This window comes from Vanellus vanellus (genome assembly GCF_965231255.1).
Source record: "Vanellus vanellus genome assembly, chromosome: 14".
NCBI lineage: Eukaryota > Metazoa > Chordata > Aves > Charadriiformes > Charadriidae > Vanellus > Vanellus vanellus.
In genome coordinates, this window is record NC_138919.1 from 1226958 (window position 1) to 1243494 (window position 16537).

At 51.6% G+C, this 16537-nt stretch overlaps 1 protein-coding gene across 1 annotated transcript; it reads right to left on the reverse strand.

Annotated features, from left to right (window-relative positions):
- Positions 1–245: 245 nt before the first annotated feature.
- VRK3 (VRK serine/threonine kinase 3) lies at positions 246–9056 on the reverse strand (the record flags this gene model as incomplete). The annotated part of the gene is given in 13 exon segments (XM_082490305.1): positions 246–613; positions 1255–1403; positions 1870–1928; positions 2233–2353; positions 3100–3232; positions 3424–3516; positions 3884–3986; positions 4477–4561; positions 5332–5398; positions 7254–7306; positions 8492–8853; positions 8937–9022; positions 9024–9056. Coding segments are annotated over 12 exon segments (1344 nt in total). The 3' UTR covers positions 246–613.
- Positions 9057–16537: the final 7481 nt, after the last annotated feature.

A 16537-nucleotide genomic window follows, 5' to 3' on the forward strand; every position in this document is an offset into this window, starting at 1 on the left:
AATGACTGGTATCCCAGTCACCTGGGGTTTGGAGAACTGGTGGGATGTTTGGGGATGAAGTCAGTGTTCAGCTCTGAGCAGAGTTCTTATGATTAAGCTCTGTGGGCTCTTTACATTAATTCCAGAGGCAGCTGGGAGAACACCCTGCACAACAATGGAATGGGGCTCACCCCCCCATCACAACTCTACAGCAGCCCCCAGAAGGCCTCAAATGTGCCAAATAACCAACTAATAGCAGCCTTGGGTGCTTGTCTACAAAGTTTATTACAAAACTATGTACTACCACTGTAGCTAAAAAAAAACAAACAACAGAAACAAGTCCCTGATTTAATTTCCCTGTGCCAGGCTTCACCCTTCTCCCAGTGGCTACACTGCAGTTCTCCAGCTACTGCTTATAATGACCTTGCCATCCAGGAGTGTCTTCACATTAACTTGTTACAGCAGTGGTTCAAAATTCAGCATTACGTCACATTAAAATCGGAAGAAAACACTCAAAAAATCTCTCTCATTTTTAAAACAGATAGGTAAAAGTTAAATATCTGTGGGAAAGGCCTCGCACTGCAGAAAGCTTTGAGCTTTTTTTTTTTTTTTCCCCTATGCAAGTTTTCTTGATCTGAAAGAAAAGACACAAAATATGAATGTTAATCAGTTTGATTCCTTCCCAGGAGGAGTAGCTAGCTCCACGTTCCTGGGGCTTGCTGCTGAATCCAGTGGCCTTGGCTTATGCAGCCCTGGACTAAAACCCAATCTGTCTCTAGCAAGCCTCAATCTTGGAGGTGTCTCATGGATAAAACAGAGTACCTGGGCTTAGCCACAGGACTGAGGCAATAAAACCAGAACTACAAGCTGCTTTCTGAAAAGGACAAGTAAAAGATAGAGTCCAGAGCCTCAGTTCTTTAAAAAAAAATATATATATATATAAAAGGACCAGATTGCATCAGTCTACATTTTGTTAGCACCTCCACACCCTGTTCAGCTTTTGCTTTATTAACCCTTGTTGTATTCCTCCAAGGACAAGCAGTTCCAGAAAAAAATGAGGAAACAAGCTGTAACACAGGCTAAGCCTGGCTTTGTGTGGACTGGTTGCTTAATAGGGAACGCTGAAGGGCCAGTGGTCCCTCCACACATCAGGAGGAGCCCCTAGGTCTCACCAGGAGAGATTTCAGACCTGCCTGCTCAGTGCCTGCAGCACCCCACAAGCAGGTCGGCAGCACTGTGGTGGTCTCAGCAGTACGGGGGGGGACAGGCACTTACTTAGGGCACCATTTTGATGTCCACAGGGTCATAAGCTGAAGCTTTCATCTTTTCCAGTGGCTTCTTGAAGAGCTGCCGCAGGCCCTCATAGTGAGGCTTCTCCTCATACTCTAGTGCCACTACTTGCTGCAGGTAGCTCTGTAGGGCATCTGCAAAGCAAGGAACATGACTGCATGGAGCAGCACAGCAGCCCCAGTTGTCCTTACGAAGCTGCCAAATGGCCTCAGACTGCTCTCCCTGTGGACAGTTCACCCACCTGCCTCGGCCAGCTGCAGAGAGAGGGAAACAAAACCAAAGACTAATACGAAGCTCAAAGACAGGATGGGGAAATAACCTCTTGCCCCAAATACTGCATTTTTAAAGCCACCAGAACACCTGCCTCTTCAGCAAGGCTCATAAACACAGAAAATGGGTAATAGCCCTCCTTGTTTTGCTGTAAAGAAAACAAGGGATTTGTTCACAGGAGGAGCCTGTCAACCAGTCCACACGCTGCTTGGTCACTGTCACCAGTGGAAGCCACCCTGGACTAGCACCCCAGCACAGAGAAGATTCTAGCTTCAGGTACAGTCAATCCTCCTTCCCCAAGTCCCACTGTCACAGAGAGCAAGCCCCTACCTGGAATGGGTCTCTGCCTGAAGCACAGTCGGAGAAGGCATTTCACATCCCCTTTGTACCTGGAATAATCAGTGCAGAGTGCTGTCAGGTGAGAAGCAATGGAGCAGGCACCTGAACAGCCTGTCTTTGGCAATAGGGACAAAAAAACCAAACCAAAACAAAAGGCTGAATTCAGATGGCCACATTCTGAATGGAGCAGAAATCGAGGTTCATCAAGCACCCTTTGGCCAGGCTCAGCCTTTACCGTGGGATTTACCCACATCCCAATAAGGTACTATGACCGAGTGACTTCTCTTCAGTCATAAAACCTCCCTCACTGCTTTCTGCTGAGCATTTCCCAAAAGAGCAGATGATTTCTCCTACTTTTCCTTCTTCTCCACCAGAGTTTCTACTTTGTCCAGCTCATCAGACCAAGGCAAAAAGCCACAGAGCCATTTCAGAAGGCAGTAGCCCAGAGATTCCAAGTCACTCCGGCGAGATGGTCCTGATGGGAAGGAAGAGAGAAAGAGTTTGGGAGCCATCTCAAAAGAGGCCCAGGCTAGTGCCTCTCCTCCAAAGGCAAGTAAGGACTCCAGCACTTGCTGCACAACCTTGGAAGTCTTTATTTGAGGTGTCCCTTCTGTAAAACAGGCAGCCTCATGAAGGGGCACAAGTCTAAAGGGCAGAAGTAAAGAAATGCAAGAGCTTCATTAAGATGGGCTCTAGGATATCAATACTTCTGGGCACCTGTTAACTCGTACAGCTGAGGAAACATCTCCCAGCCTCTGGAGGAAGATTTGCTCAGTCTGAATACTGGGAGAGAAGAGTTACATCCCAGCCAGGAGAGGAACTGGCTAATTTAATGCCTTTCCAGCTCTCATTGCTTCAAGGTCAGAGCAGAGCCTGCTGCAAATCTGTTTTGGGCAGGGATCCAGTCTGGCTTGAAACAGATCCCTGCCAAGCCAGCACGAAGCAGCCCTGTTTTCTATTCCTCGCACGCCCACAGTAGCCAAGGCTCCAGATGGAGCAGGAACATCCCTGCACCTCTTGCCGCAGTCGCTGAGTGACCTGGCAAGTCCCAACACAGCAGCTCAGGAAGAGGCAAGAGGAAAGAGGCCAAATAGGAACTTGCTTCCAGGTGCATGCCTGGAAAGCAGCAGAAATGCCAGCAGGGAGCCCTAGCTCCAGAGAGCACTGCCACAGTAACAGCCCTAGCTGAGCTTTGCTGGCTTGTGTCAGAAACAGACTCACCTGCTCCCTTGTGGCTGTCCAGACTGATAAACTCCAGAGTGCCTTCATGAGGGGTCCTGCTGCCTTCGCGCTGAGCCACGTGCTTCCCTCCAGGGCAGTAACGGAACGCAAAGCAATAGCCTGCTAGGGTCACCTAGAAGGCATCAAGAAGCACACGTCCGAGCGTGCACGTGGTGTGAATCCTGCGTACAGAGTAGCCTGCGATCCCGCACCACAGACTGCGCTGCTCCCCGGCCCAGCAGCAGGAACCCGGGTGTTGCTCTATCCCGTTTCACAAGCCCATCTTCACTGCCCTTTCCTCGCAGCGCTTCTCCTGCTCCCTACCTGTGTGAGGTCTGCTGGGTTCAAATAGATGTTCTCAGCTGTGATGTCCCCATGCACATACTCGTTTTCATGAATGTACTCCAGGCAGTCTAGCTAGGAGTAAACAAAAGAAGAGGCGAGCATATCAGAACCAGGCAGGCTCCTTCAGCACCCCGGCTATCACCGAGTTGGACCCTCCCCAGCTCCCCACAGCTGTGTGGAGGAGCACAAAAAGCACCATGTCTCACAGCCTCTAACGTTTAAGTGTCAGGTTTCTCTCATTCTCCTTACTCCAAATTCCTTCAAAGCGACATATCGCTCAAAGTTGATGCTACTCAAGTTTACAACAGGCTAGAGAGATGCTACTTAAAGACTCCAGCCAACCCCCTGCGTCAGCTTTAAAACACCCTTAAAAGATCTGGAAGAAAGTTAAGAGGTCTTTTCTGAAAATGCCTCTTAGAAGTATTTTTTCTCTACATACCAGCCGGACTACAATCTGAAAAGCTGCCTTCTCCCTCAGTAGGTGTAAGCCATCATTCAGGACAGACTGAAGAGTTCGCCCTAAGTCAGAGAACACCAAAAACCTACAAGAGACAAGGGCTTAGCACATAGCAGTACCTACTTGATTTGGAAACCCTGCAACAGGCACTGCTGAAGCGATTCACCTGCATTAGACCCCCCCCATCCTTCAACTCCAAATTGACCTGGGCAAACATTTCCTCAACTTTTATTAACAGAAAACTCCTTGAAAAGGAGAGATATGCTGGTCTCATGTTGCAGATAGATAGCCTGAGTCTCCCCTTTGTGTTAAGCTAAAAGGCAGGAATAAGGTATCCTCAGGCCTGAGAGGCAGAAGCAGCAAAAGCAATGACTTCACCAGCAATGCAAGGACTGAAGGAAACAGGATAATGAGAGGGGCAAACCAGTTGTTAATTAATGGGATAGAAGCAGTGCAGAAGGTTGAGAGGCCAGGGGGCAGTGAGAAAAGGAATGACAGACAGCGAGGGAAAGCAGAAAGAAGATGGCAGTTGTGGACCAAAGAGCTCAGCTGTGCCCTTCGCAGCATCACCTCACCTGTAGCTATCTGCATGCAGTCCAAAGCCAACACAATTGGGGATTCCCAGCAATGGCACAGAGTGCAACTTCTTCCACTTCTCCACTAGAAGGGGAGAAAAGAGGACAGAGTGCGGCAGCCGCTGCCAAAGAGCTCAGTCAGGGATGCCCTGTCTCCGAGAAGGCCGCTCTGCCCTGGGCAGCTCACAGCTGGAAGCCTCTCTCACATTGATTCTGTCCCAGAAATGCCAGCCTAGTGTGCAGGGGTATGGACTTGTCAATGCACATAGCACAGCAGAGCAAGAATAAGACGGAAAGGATGCTGGGAATACCAGAGCAGGCTGGGGCAGGTGGTTGCTGTAGGGCTGGTTAAAACAAGAAAGGGGGGGGAGAGAGAGAGGGATGGAGAAGCACATTTTTACAGACCTCCAAGAAGTGCAGGTTTGACATGAATCTCTCCGTCACCCCTGCTCAAACTTCTGCCCACATTCTCTGGTCAGCTTTGCTCTTGCTCAGGTTTTTGCATCAGTGGAGCAAATACCAGACAGCAGCTGGCAGAAACGCCCGTGGAAGGGGGACAGAAGAGAGAGGGAGCCAAGGCAGGTCAGGCTGCAGGGCTGAACAGCCACCAGGGAGGTCAAGACAAAGCATGGGGGTAGAGCAAGAAAGCTTCAAAACACCAATACCGTGGTGTCCTAAGCTACACAAAAACTCCTGGGAGCGCAGGGTCTTGGCCAAACTTCTCAGAGCTCTGGCACCAACCAAGCAGTGAATTAGTTTATTCTAGCCTGGCCTTCCGAGAGACTCGCAGAACTGATGAGAGAGGGATGCCAGTTTTCCTAACAAGCCGCTTAGTCCCTTCCAAGAAGCACCAACCTGTGCCTGCCTTCGCAGCTCGCTGGAAGAAGTTCTGTTCATTGTAGATCTTACCATCTTTGACATCCTAAAGGGAACAGGAGGGAGGAGCTTTACTTCAGCCACACACACGCCCTGCTAGAAAGGGAAACTCGGGCAAGATTGCTACAAGACCTTCACTACTCCTTTTAAAGAGAGAGACAACCCACCCCCAAAAAATCAAATATCAGACTAGCAACAGAGCTGAGAAGAGAGCTCTCATCTTTTGGGTCACTGTTTAATGCTGTGCATAACAACCTTGTGTTGTGCTGATGCTTAGAGTTATGTGGGAGCAGCTGCTCCACGTTGGACATCTCAAGCACCACCACATAGAACTGCCTGTGGGTTAGAATGCAGACCACCCTGCGACCTAGAGCGAACTCTAGTCCTAAAGCTGTTATTTTAAAAGGAGCCAGAGGCAACCTTCTTATCCACAGCACAGATGAGGTTATTTCTGCAAACAGGCAAGTCCCAACAAAGAACTGTAACATTTTATTCTAGCTGCCAGAAAGAGAGACAAGTAAGAAAGCCTCTGTGTGTGACATTCAAGTGTCTGGGTAATGTGCTGAAATCTTACAATCCATGTTTTTAAACCCGTAAGTGTTACTGCCCTTTTACTACTGCTGTTATCAAGTGACCTGAAAACCATATAGTTTACAGTCAATATGTATGGTTGCCAGCACACACGTATATACATACTCAGCATACTGCAAGCTAACTTAGGACAGGCAGCAGTTTTATACCCTGGTGGGTTTGATACCAAAGGCCCTACTCACAACTGGCCAAGGTAGCTGAAGGATCAGCAGGCTCCAGACAACACAAACCACCGCGTTCCAGAGGATATTTTACTCTGCACCTCGCCTGGTGAGCCAATCTGAGCCAGCAAATCCAGGAGCTAAAAATGCTCTCATGTGCCGTATCACACTCCACAGTCCTCTGCAACCGCAACGGCTGTGCTGTGCTGTCAGAAGACTACTGAGCAAAACGCCAAAAGATGCCAAAGGCGCAAAATGTAGGAGCTGGGAGTGTTGCGTACATAAGTGACTACAGTGTCCCACATACTGGTTCTAGTTTTGTGGCTGTTAGCTGTCTTTTCTCGTTAACACTGTATTCTTTCTCCATACTCTTAAATATCTCTTCCAACAAAAGGGAGAGGGATTTTTCAAGTGCCTGCAAGAGTGGGCACCACCAGGTCCTCCCCAGCATCATCAGTCATCACTGGTCTTCCCATAGACGAGCAAACCCCAAGAGCCACAGCAAACGTGAAAGCAGTCCTTCTGCTCCGGTTTGCGAGTTACTGAAAATCAGCAAACTGCGTTTCCATTGGAGAACAGCTATTACTGGAAATAGCACGTTTCTGTAGAACCCAAGTTACTGGCAAGTGCCTAGAAAGCTGGCTTGGAACTCCCAACTATAATTACTGTTTGATTTAAAGATGTGCTCTGGCCTCACAGAGTCACTCAGTGCTGGTTCATCACACTACTTCAGCACAGCCACCAAGTTCTAACCTCTCCAATTTCCCTAGACTTCAGCAGGGTATGCGCACACTTGCCATACAAGGAAAAAAGCAGGTCTGACATTCATGAATCAAAACCTCCACCTTACACCACCAAATTCAGTTTTGGAGATTACTGAGCCTGGTAGACCAAAGAGGCAACCTTCTGTGATGAAGGCTTTTCATTTGTTTTTTTAATCCTCATTTATTTTCTTCACACCTTTAGTGGGAGAGCCAACTGCTGCTGAAACCCAAACATGACACTCTCAGGAACTTACATCCATCTCCTAAGCTAGAAGGGGCTGCTGTGACCCTCTCTGAATTCCCTGGACACTCTTAGACCAAATGGGTCAGGCCCTGAACAGAGTACACTACGCGCTATTCCTTACTCAAACAGATCAAAACTCACAAGTTTGAGGGAGTATCTTTGCCTTTGAGGACAGGTTCCAGATGCTGACTGTGCTGTGGAAGGATGGAACAGATGTGGTTACAGGAGCATGGAAAAGAGGTACCTGCAGTCTCAGCTGCATCACTAAACACAGCCTGTGCAGCTGGCTTGTACTTATCCTCTGCTTCTTTCACTCGGTCTTGGCAAAAGCATCCTCTGCAACAGCGTCTTCCCAGATTACCACAAAATAATTCTTACCTTGCTCCAGAAGCACAGCACCCCTGACATGCTTCGAGTGCAGTTCTGCTTAAGTCACAGAAGCATCTAGGCATGGCTACAGTAGTGGGGTGCTTTGAAGGTAGTACGTAAAGAACAAATCATTAGTAGAATCTCAGAGACACCCCCAAATTCATTCCCTGGGCATATGTAGCCTTCCTTCTCCAGAGATTTGTGCCCATTACTTGGCCTTGGGGTAGTTCCTCCTCTCCTGCTCTTAGACTGAGGGCTATATACAGTTTATCTGCTGCTTGTCACCCAGAGGATGTATAAAAGCACCCCCTACTATAACAACAACATTGGTTTTCTCTTTTTCTAACATCACATCTTTTTAAAGACATAGGTGGATGCCCAGAGTTTGTTATACAACAGCATAAGTAATTCAAAAGAAACTAAACTCAAATGTTGGACAAAGCTTACTAATGGACAAAATTCCTCTCAAAGAGTGTTTCCAAGTCAACAATGGAGAATGAGATTGGAATGTTTTCTTTGGAACTTTACAACCGGACTGGAGAGAAAAAGATCAGCAGTCACTGGACAGCTGAGAAGCAGCCCAGATGATTTAGCTGTTTTCTTTTGGCCTCCAAACCAGGCTGAGAATCCAGATTTGACATTTAGTCAATACCGACATGGCCTACAACACAGGAACTCCTGTACAGTGCCAGCAGCGCTTTGGCTTTGAACCTAAAAACCAGAAAGAGAACGTATGGTGCCGGACAAGATATGTGTCATTGAGTGGAGACTGTTCTTATGTCCCTGTTGGGATGCCCAGCGTGGACTGTGGCTGCCATCCCAGAGGACACCTGCACAGTGCCATCACCTCCTCACCGCCCCGGGGGGTTCTGGTGGTCATGGGACATCCCGACAGCCGCCACCGACCACCGACAGTGGGCCCCTGCGAGGCGCCCGGCCTAACCGCCGGGGACACGCTCCCGCCCGCCCTTCCCCGGCCCCCCTCCGCCCTGCCCCGGCCTCCACAGCACCTTCGTACACCAGCCCGCAGCCTCCCTGCTCCAGGAGCCGGACCAGCCTCCACTGCCCGCCGCCCCGGTCCGTCAGCACCGCCTCTGCCGGCAGCGGCACCGCCGGGCCGGCCCGCGGCTTGCGGGGCGAGCGGGAGCTGGGCCTCGCCGCCACGGAGGGCCGGGCCGGGGGAGGCGGCGGGGAGGCGGCGGCGGGGCTGCCGGCCTGTTGCCGCGGCGGGGCCGGGGCCGGCGCCGCCTGCTCCGTCTCCTTCTCCTCCTTCTCCTCCTCCCGGAAAGCGGGCAGCCTGCCGCCGCAGGCCGGGCAGAAGCGGAAGGCGGGCTCCACGCCGTGCCCGCACTGCGGGCAGAACCGGCTCACCCTGCGGGCACAGCGGGGAACAACAGTGAGCACCCGCTCTGCCCACCGGGGCCGCCCCGCTCCCCCCCCCCCAATCACCGCCACCTCAGGGAGGCGCGGGCCACCTCAGGCCTCCCCGCCGCCGCCGCCGCTCCCCGCCGCCCGCGGCCCGGCATCGCCCCGCCGCCACGCGCATGCGCCGCCTCCACAGGCGCAGCCGCGCATGCGCAGGAGGCCGCGTCCGCAGGCCGCTCCCCCCCCCCCCAACTCCTCCCGTGAGGGGAGGCGGGCCCGGGGGTCACGGCGCCTCCTCGGCCTCGCCCCACCGGGGGCGGGCAGCGGGCGGCACTCGGGAGCCTGAGCCGGGGCCGGAGCGGGGGGGAGGGGCCGCCCCGGTGGAGGCCGGCGGTCGCCTCGGGGTCGCCTCGGGGATCTCCTCCCTCAGGCCTGCTTCCCTCTGGGCTGCGCGGCCGTCACTTACGACATCAGCAAAGCTGCTTAAAAACGGGCACAGAACAGGTTCTGCCAAGCTAATGAGTGCTGGAGTTAATTAGCCGCAGAGGGCCGGGAGGAGTAACTCTATACTCAGTGTATAGAGTTACCACCGGTGCCATGTGGTACAATAGGCGTCGGTGGGTTTGGGCCTTGTCAGTCCGGCGGGATGAGGCGGAGGTTGGCCCGGGGAAGGGGGTGGGGGAGGCGTGCGCAGCGGGGACCCGAAGTTTTGTGTGCCACAGAACATCTCGCCCATCATGACGTTGCTTTTCAGAGCCCGTCCTGCCATCGGAACACACGGCCACGCTGTGCACGCAGGAGCCAAGGGGACAGCAGGTGGCAGATGATGAAGAGCTGAGTTGCTCTCAAAAAAGGTTAGCGGGGAGCAAGGAACGAGATCAGTGTACGGCTGATGAGAGCAGCAGTGGAAGGTTGAATAAAGTAACACGCGGTGTATCAACCCCGTGACTAAGCCCACCACAGAGCTCTGGGGCTTGGAAGATGCTTCTCCAGACGAGATATTCTGCACAGCCCTCATCCTGGTCACCCCTTCCCAATCCCTCCAAACACCAGAACATGTTCCTGATGTTCACTAAGCACACAGAAGAGTCCCAGCAAAGCCGAAACTCACAAATGACACTGGGAGGCACTGTACGTGTTCAGATCGGTTTCTGCAGCATGTTGCTGGGGTATTTCTTCGAAATGTGGACACTCTCAGGAGCCATAGGGCAGGTTGGCCGGGTTCTCGCATTCCTCCCCACCATGTTCATCAGGACACTGCACTCTACAATCACTCTTTTTCATTGTCCTCCAGCACTGTAGGCGGCAGCAGGGGTGCGCTGCATTGGCTTACCTTCGCTCACCTGCACTGCACAACCTTCTCTTCAGATCCTGTTATTCCCGCGACCTGTACAGCTGCAGACGGCAATTCCTTTGTTAACCAAAGCATCCCCTCAGAATTTTGACAGAAAAGCAGCGGTCCTTCTTCATCAAATTGGTTTGAATTTACCTTTGCAGGCTGGTGTGCGGTATTTTGTCTTCCCCTAGTCCTTGAATCAAGACCAAGGATCATTGTGCTAAAGCCCTCCCCGGTGACTGATGGCACTGCTGTGAGTGCCTTCTTTCAGCGATGTTTTATTAAGCCTTGGAGTTGCCATTTGTTTGTTGTTTGTTTTTCTTTTTAAACTTTTTAAAAGAGTGTTAATTCCTGATCATAGGTGTATAATTTCATTGGTGGTTGCCTAGGGAATAATGATCATGACCTGATTATGTTCAATTTGGGCAGAGAATAATCCATTGAAATCTTCCACGGGGCAAAACCAAAAGAGCCATAAAAAGTTACACAGGTTTTATTAAACGGGATATATTGCATAAGCGCTGCCATGCATGCCTTGCTGACAACTGTGCCCTTGACGAGGAACTAGAGACAGATAAAAAGGGAACCTGGAAAGACAGATAATTGCTGAAGAATCATAAAGTCAGCAAAAGTTCTGTGTTAACTGAGGGAAGTCAGTTGTAACTCGGGGAAAGGTAACAGTGGCAGGGGGAGATCACGACCACCGGTGCAATTACAGACTGCACAGACTTACCCACGCACACACACTGCATTGGAGCGTGCGCACATCAATTAAAAGGCACTGGAGCTTTAAATGAAGGCAAGAGATTATACTAACTAATAGGAGTTGTTAGGGTAAAGTCCTAACCAATGGTTGTCACTAAAGGCGTGTATTTTTGTATTTTGAAGTGTATAAATGCATGGAGGATTTGGTAGACAGTGTGCTATCTTTGTGGAATACCCATATCTGTTTGCACCCATATCTGTGCAAACATGCAATAATAAATACCTCTGCTCTGTGTGTATATATTGGCATCTTGCACACCGGATAAACACCCCCGATTTTGGGACAACACCGACCATGTTCATCAGGATACTGCACTCTACAATCGCTCTTTTTCATTGTCCTCTGGCACCGTAGGCGGCAGCAGGGGTGCACTGCATTGGCTTACCTTCACTCTCACCCCCACTGTGGAACCTTCTTCTCGGTTCCCATTATTCCTGTGACCCGTACAGCTGCAGACAGTAATTCCTTTGTTAACCAGAGCATCCCCTCAGAATTTTGACAGAAAAGCAGCAGTCCTTCTTCATCAAATTGGTTTGAATTTGCCTTTACAGGTCGGTATGCAGTATTTTGTCTTCCCCTAGTCCTTGAATCGAGACCAAGGATCATTGTGCTAAAGCCCTCTCCGGTGATAGATGGCACTGCTGTGAGTGCCTTCTTTCAGCGATGTTTTATTAAGCCTTGGAGTTGCCGTTTGTTTGTTGGGTTTTTTTTTTAAACTTTTAAAAAGAGTGTTAATTCATGATCATAGGTGCATAATTTCGTTGGTGTTTGCCTAGGGAACAATGATCATGACCTGATTATGTTCAATTTGGGGAGAGAATAATCCATTCAGTAAACAAAAATGCATGGCACTTTAAAAAGTCAGACCCCATAAAGACAAGAAAAACTCTGAGAAAAAACAGTGATGGGAAAACAGAAAACTGTGGAAAAAGACAATTCTTTAAGATTTATTTCCAAGAGCCACCAAGCTAGCACCACAGAAGAGAAACCCCCACCTTATATTTCAGTGGCATATTGAAAGTAATAATTAGCCATAAGGAAAAATAAAGCTATAATAATTGGATGAAAGGGGAAATAGATAGCAATTTTCTCCCCTTCATAATGGATGATTTGCATCGGCCGGGCGAGCTGGGTGCCTGCGGTTACGCTGTAGGGGATTGTGTGAGGAGCTGGGGAGCGCCTGGGGCTGGCGATGGGGCAGGTACCAGGCTCTGGACGCTGGGGATGGGCCACCAGGCTGGTGTGCCCAGCGCAGCCCCAGCGGGGTAGGACTGGGTTGGGAGACCCAGGGCCATTCAAAGGTTCAGTCAGAGGAAGAAACGGGGATCTTGTCCTTGCGCTTTTCACCCAGGAGAGGTCCGGGAGCATCCAGGACTTGCTCTGGCCCCAGCAAACCAACCCTCTGTGTGCTCTCCTGTTCCCTTTGGCATCCGTTTGCATGCGTGATCTGCGCAGCAGAGGCAGCCTCCCACAGCGTGGTGATGCACGGCTGGGAAAGCGCTTCCCGTAGTTCTAAACCAGGTCCAGCCCTGTGGTGTTCCTTGAAGCTTTGTTCTAGGAAATTAAAACATTCCTGCCTTTTTTCGCCCTCTCAGTGACCTGTCACCGTGTCCCTTTCCCATGGCCCTGCCAGGCTGCAGCGTGCACTGTGTCTCTTCCCCACAAGAGCTGCTCCATCTCCCTGCTTGGCTGCTTCTCTGCCCCCCTGCCCTGCCCTCTGTGGGCCACCCTGGCCCTGCTCACACACCCCAGCGAGTGATGCCTTCCTAACACCCCTGTGCTGTGGTTACCCACGCAGAGCGGGCAGGCAAAACACCCGCAGGGACTCCAGCAGCTCTTTCCTGAAGGACAGAGCTCCTTTAGAGCCCAGCGCTGCGTACACATAGGGTTACGTTTACATTGCCTTGAATTTAATTATATTGAATTGTATTTGATGTCTGTCTGCTCAGCGGCTTGACATCGTGCAATCAATCCCTTCCCAGCTTTTCACAGTCAGCTTGAGATTTGACCGTTGAAGCACTATGTAGCGTCAGCAAGATCTGCTCTCTTTTAGGCGTGTATTGACTAGCACAGGCCTGGCACAGATCCTGCCCGTTTATTCCCCCCCTTGTCCCCTAACTTTTAAGCAGTTTACAAGCAAAACTTCACTGTTATCCACCTTCATAGAATCATAGAATCATAGAATCACCTAGGTTGGAAGGGACCTTTAAGACCAGCGAGTCCAACCATCAACCTCACACTACCAAACCCACTACTAAACCATGTCCTGAAGAGCTTTTGTAGAGAGATTTTTGTAGAAGTTTCGCAAAAATCGTTGTTTATATATCAACTGGTTCACCGTTATTTACATCTTCCATGTAATTCTCGCAAGTCTTCCCTCCTCAAACCCATGCTGGACATTTCCTCAGCATTGTGTGCTTATCCACACATTTTCTAATGCCATTTTTTTCTTCCATCTTTCAGCAAATTTGCCTGGTACCAAAGCCAGGATTAAGATCACAGAGTTTCCTGGATCCCTGTGGAGCCCTTCCTAAAATTTAGCCTGGCGTTTGCCACCTCCCTCTCCGGCTCCGGGGAGGTCGGGGGACCTGCTGCCTCTGTCCCGCTGCGGGTGGGGGCTCTGCCCCATGCCAGCCCCATACCCCGCCAGCCACAGTGTGTTTCCAGCAGACTTCCAGCTTCTGATGGGTTTGGTAATTTTTACGTGACAAGCAAATTATGCTCCAAATATATTTTCATCTGTGTGAACGTGGTTTTTAACCTGATGGGGTTTTCGCATCTTGCTGTTTTCCTGGTTTGAAAACAGAAAATGCCAGTTTTGGAAGAATTTTTTGTTATAGTTCGTTTTATTGATTTTAGTTTTACTATTTACTTGTATTTTGGCTAGCTTGCTTTGCTGTTAAACCGTCCTCCCGCAGGTTCACCATGGTATTGCGTGAGGATCCCTTTTGCTAGGAGCCACACATCCACACTGGCCAGGTGGTACCTCCCTGTCATTTGCAAGTATTTTCCTCTGTATTTGATTTTCACTTCTTGCAACCCATTTCTTTATTTTACATCATTCCTTCTGGCAAGGATAGGTAAGTCTGCAGGGGATTTTCACCCAGACTACACCAGTTCACGGCTCAGGGGATGCCTCTTCTTGTGGTTCTCGAACTGGGGGCTCCAGACACAGCCATTTCGGATGGCTTTGCTGTGACACTTCCCTGCTTCACGTCTCCCCAGGCAGCAGTTTCTTGCTCTCACGACCACGTAGCCTCCCTTAGCATTTGGGGGTATTGTCCCCATCCTCTGCTCATCCTCCATGTTTCGTGGTCCACTCCCTGCAGATTCATGCAGATTCCCGATGCGCGTAACCCATTTAACTTGCTTGGGGGGATGCCTCCCCTCTCCCTGCTCCCACACCAGCCCTCCACCACCTTCTCCTCGACTCTGCTCCCTGGGCTGTCCCCGTCCCTGCACCCCTGGGGTTTCACGATGCCTTATCCTCATCTGACCCAGGCTGCTCTCCTCTCCCTGCCGGGGCCACAGCCGTTGCAGACCATTTTACCTTGTCCTGGCAGCCTGCTTTTTTAATGTCCCTTTTTTCTGACTTTTCTCAGTTGGGGACTCGGGGAAAGAGTTATGAATTCACCTCCGGATGATTTCCCGCCCCACTGCCCACTCATCACACCCACTGTCCTCCATTTAAAACTCTTCCTATAATGGTTTTCATTTTAAGGGCTAGCACCCCACCTCTGTTGTAATCTAACCCAGAGTTCATCTTTCCTGGAGATGCTCCCTGTACCGCAAAAGTTTCCCTAGTTTTTTTCTAAGCTGAAACCCAGCCTACGTATCCAGCAACCTGCGCACCCTCGCTGGGCCGGCAGCACTGCCTGCGCTGGATCCACCTTCCTCTAAAGCAGTGCTATTTTAACTCTCCCTTGGTCTTGGAAAAGGGAAATGCCTAAACTTTTAGGACAAGACCCATCTCCCTCTGGCTTTTGTGTGCCGAGGATGGTCTGCGCTGCTGTGGCAACAGAAAGATCCCTCTCTCCTCCCTTGAGGGATCTCTGTGGTGTCTGCTCCGTATGTCTCCCTTATCTCACCCCTGGCTTCCCAGCACGGCTGCCAGCAGCCCGAGCGTGTGACTTATCGGATTTACGTGCTGGCAGAGATCTGCGAGCTTGACAGAGCGCCCAAAGCTGCCAGTTCTTCAATTGCTCTTAATGAAATGAAGCTATTCCTTTGCATTTACGCACCTCTCTCATCCTGAAGTGAAGCGATGCCGCTTGCGCAGTGGTGCTACGGTCCCAGGAGAGGCCTCGGGAGCCTTTCGGCTCTGAACTGCCCGTTCCAATGCAGCAGCCGTACGAGGTGCTGGCTGTCAGCGCAGGAGGGCTGCCTGCGCACCCGTGGGAGGTGGCCCTGGGGACACCGGCTGCCTCTCTGGGGTGAAGGGACAGCCAGCTTGCCCTTGGGCAGCAGCTGGGCAGCGCAGGCAGAGCCTGCCCACACGTGTCCCGGGCTGCGCTGCCACCCCAGCTCCGTTCGCCACCTCACTGACCGCAGCGGGATGCTCAGCCAGGCAGGGAGGAGCCAGGGTAGCAGATGTTTCCAGCCGCATCTCCTCCATGCTGGTGGTGTACCGGGGTCTCTCAAGGGCATTGAGCACTGTAACCCCCAGCGGGGCCATGGGGACAGAGCAGGGACACCCCAGGGACACTTTGCAGGAGGCTGGCGTGGCCAGGGACTGCACCGGCTCCCTGCAGAGTCCTACCAGGGAAATCCCACTTTGAGGAGGACAGGGATTGGGAAGAGCAGCAGGGGATCCTGGAAAGCTCCCTCCTGTGCCAACTTTCCCAGCCCAGGGAAATCTTCCTGCGGCTGAGCACTGCAAAGGGATTCCATCCACCTTCCCTGTGCATCTCCCCAGCAATTCCAGAGTGGAGGGATGCACTGGGAGACTCCAACCTGGCAGCCAAGGCTGGGGGGCTGCGAGCTGGCATGCCTTGGGGGGGTAAGGGAAGACGGAATCCACCCCCAGCAGAAAGGAGCCCAAGAGATCTATCTGGTCCTTGCCCAAAGGAGCACCTGCACCCGGGCAAGGCAGCGAGGTCACTTCATTCCCCCCGGGATGTGGGGGAACAGCCTCTCCTCCCCAAACCCCAGCAGTGGTCTCACAGGCAGGCTGAGAAGTGGAACCTCTTCACCACTGCACCGGCGCTGCAGGCGTCAGGGAGGACGAGCTCCAGCAGCCCTCGGAGTCTTGCTTGGGAAGCTGCAAGCACACATCTTTCCTCAGAATAAGACCAGATGGGAACACCCCCCACCCCCCCATCCTTTCTGCTTTTACGCAGACAGTGTTCCCAAGAAAAATGGTTGTTCCCAGCGTGCCTGGCTGTGCGGAGCACGTCCCTCTATCCACGGCCAGCGAGGATTCCAGCGTTTGCGTGTGTGCACACACACACTCCCCTTCTACAGCCTTCTACAAACCCTTGACGTTGCGCTGCTGGTAACACCCCGGAGTGGGGTGGGAGTTTGTGTGGCCGTGCGTGCTCCCAGTGCTGGGAGATAGGCTGGAGCAGGGCTCGTCTTCTGCCGAGTCTG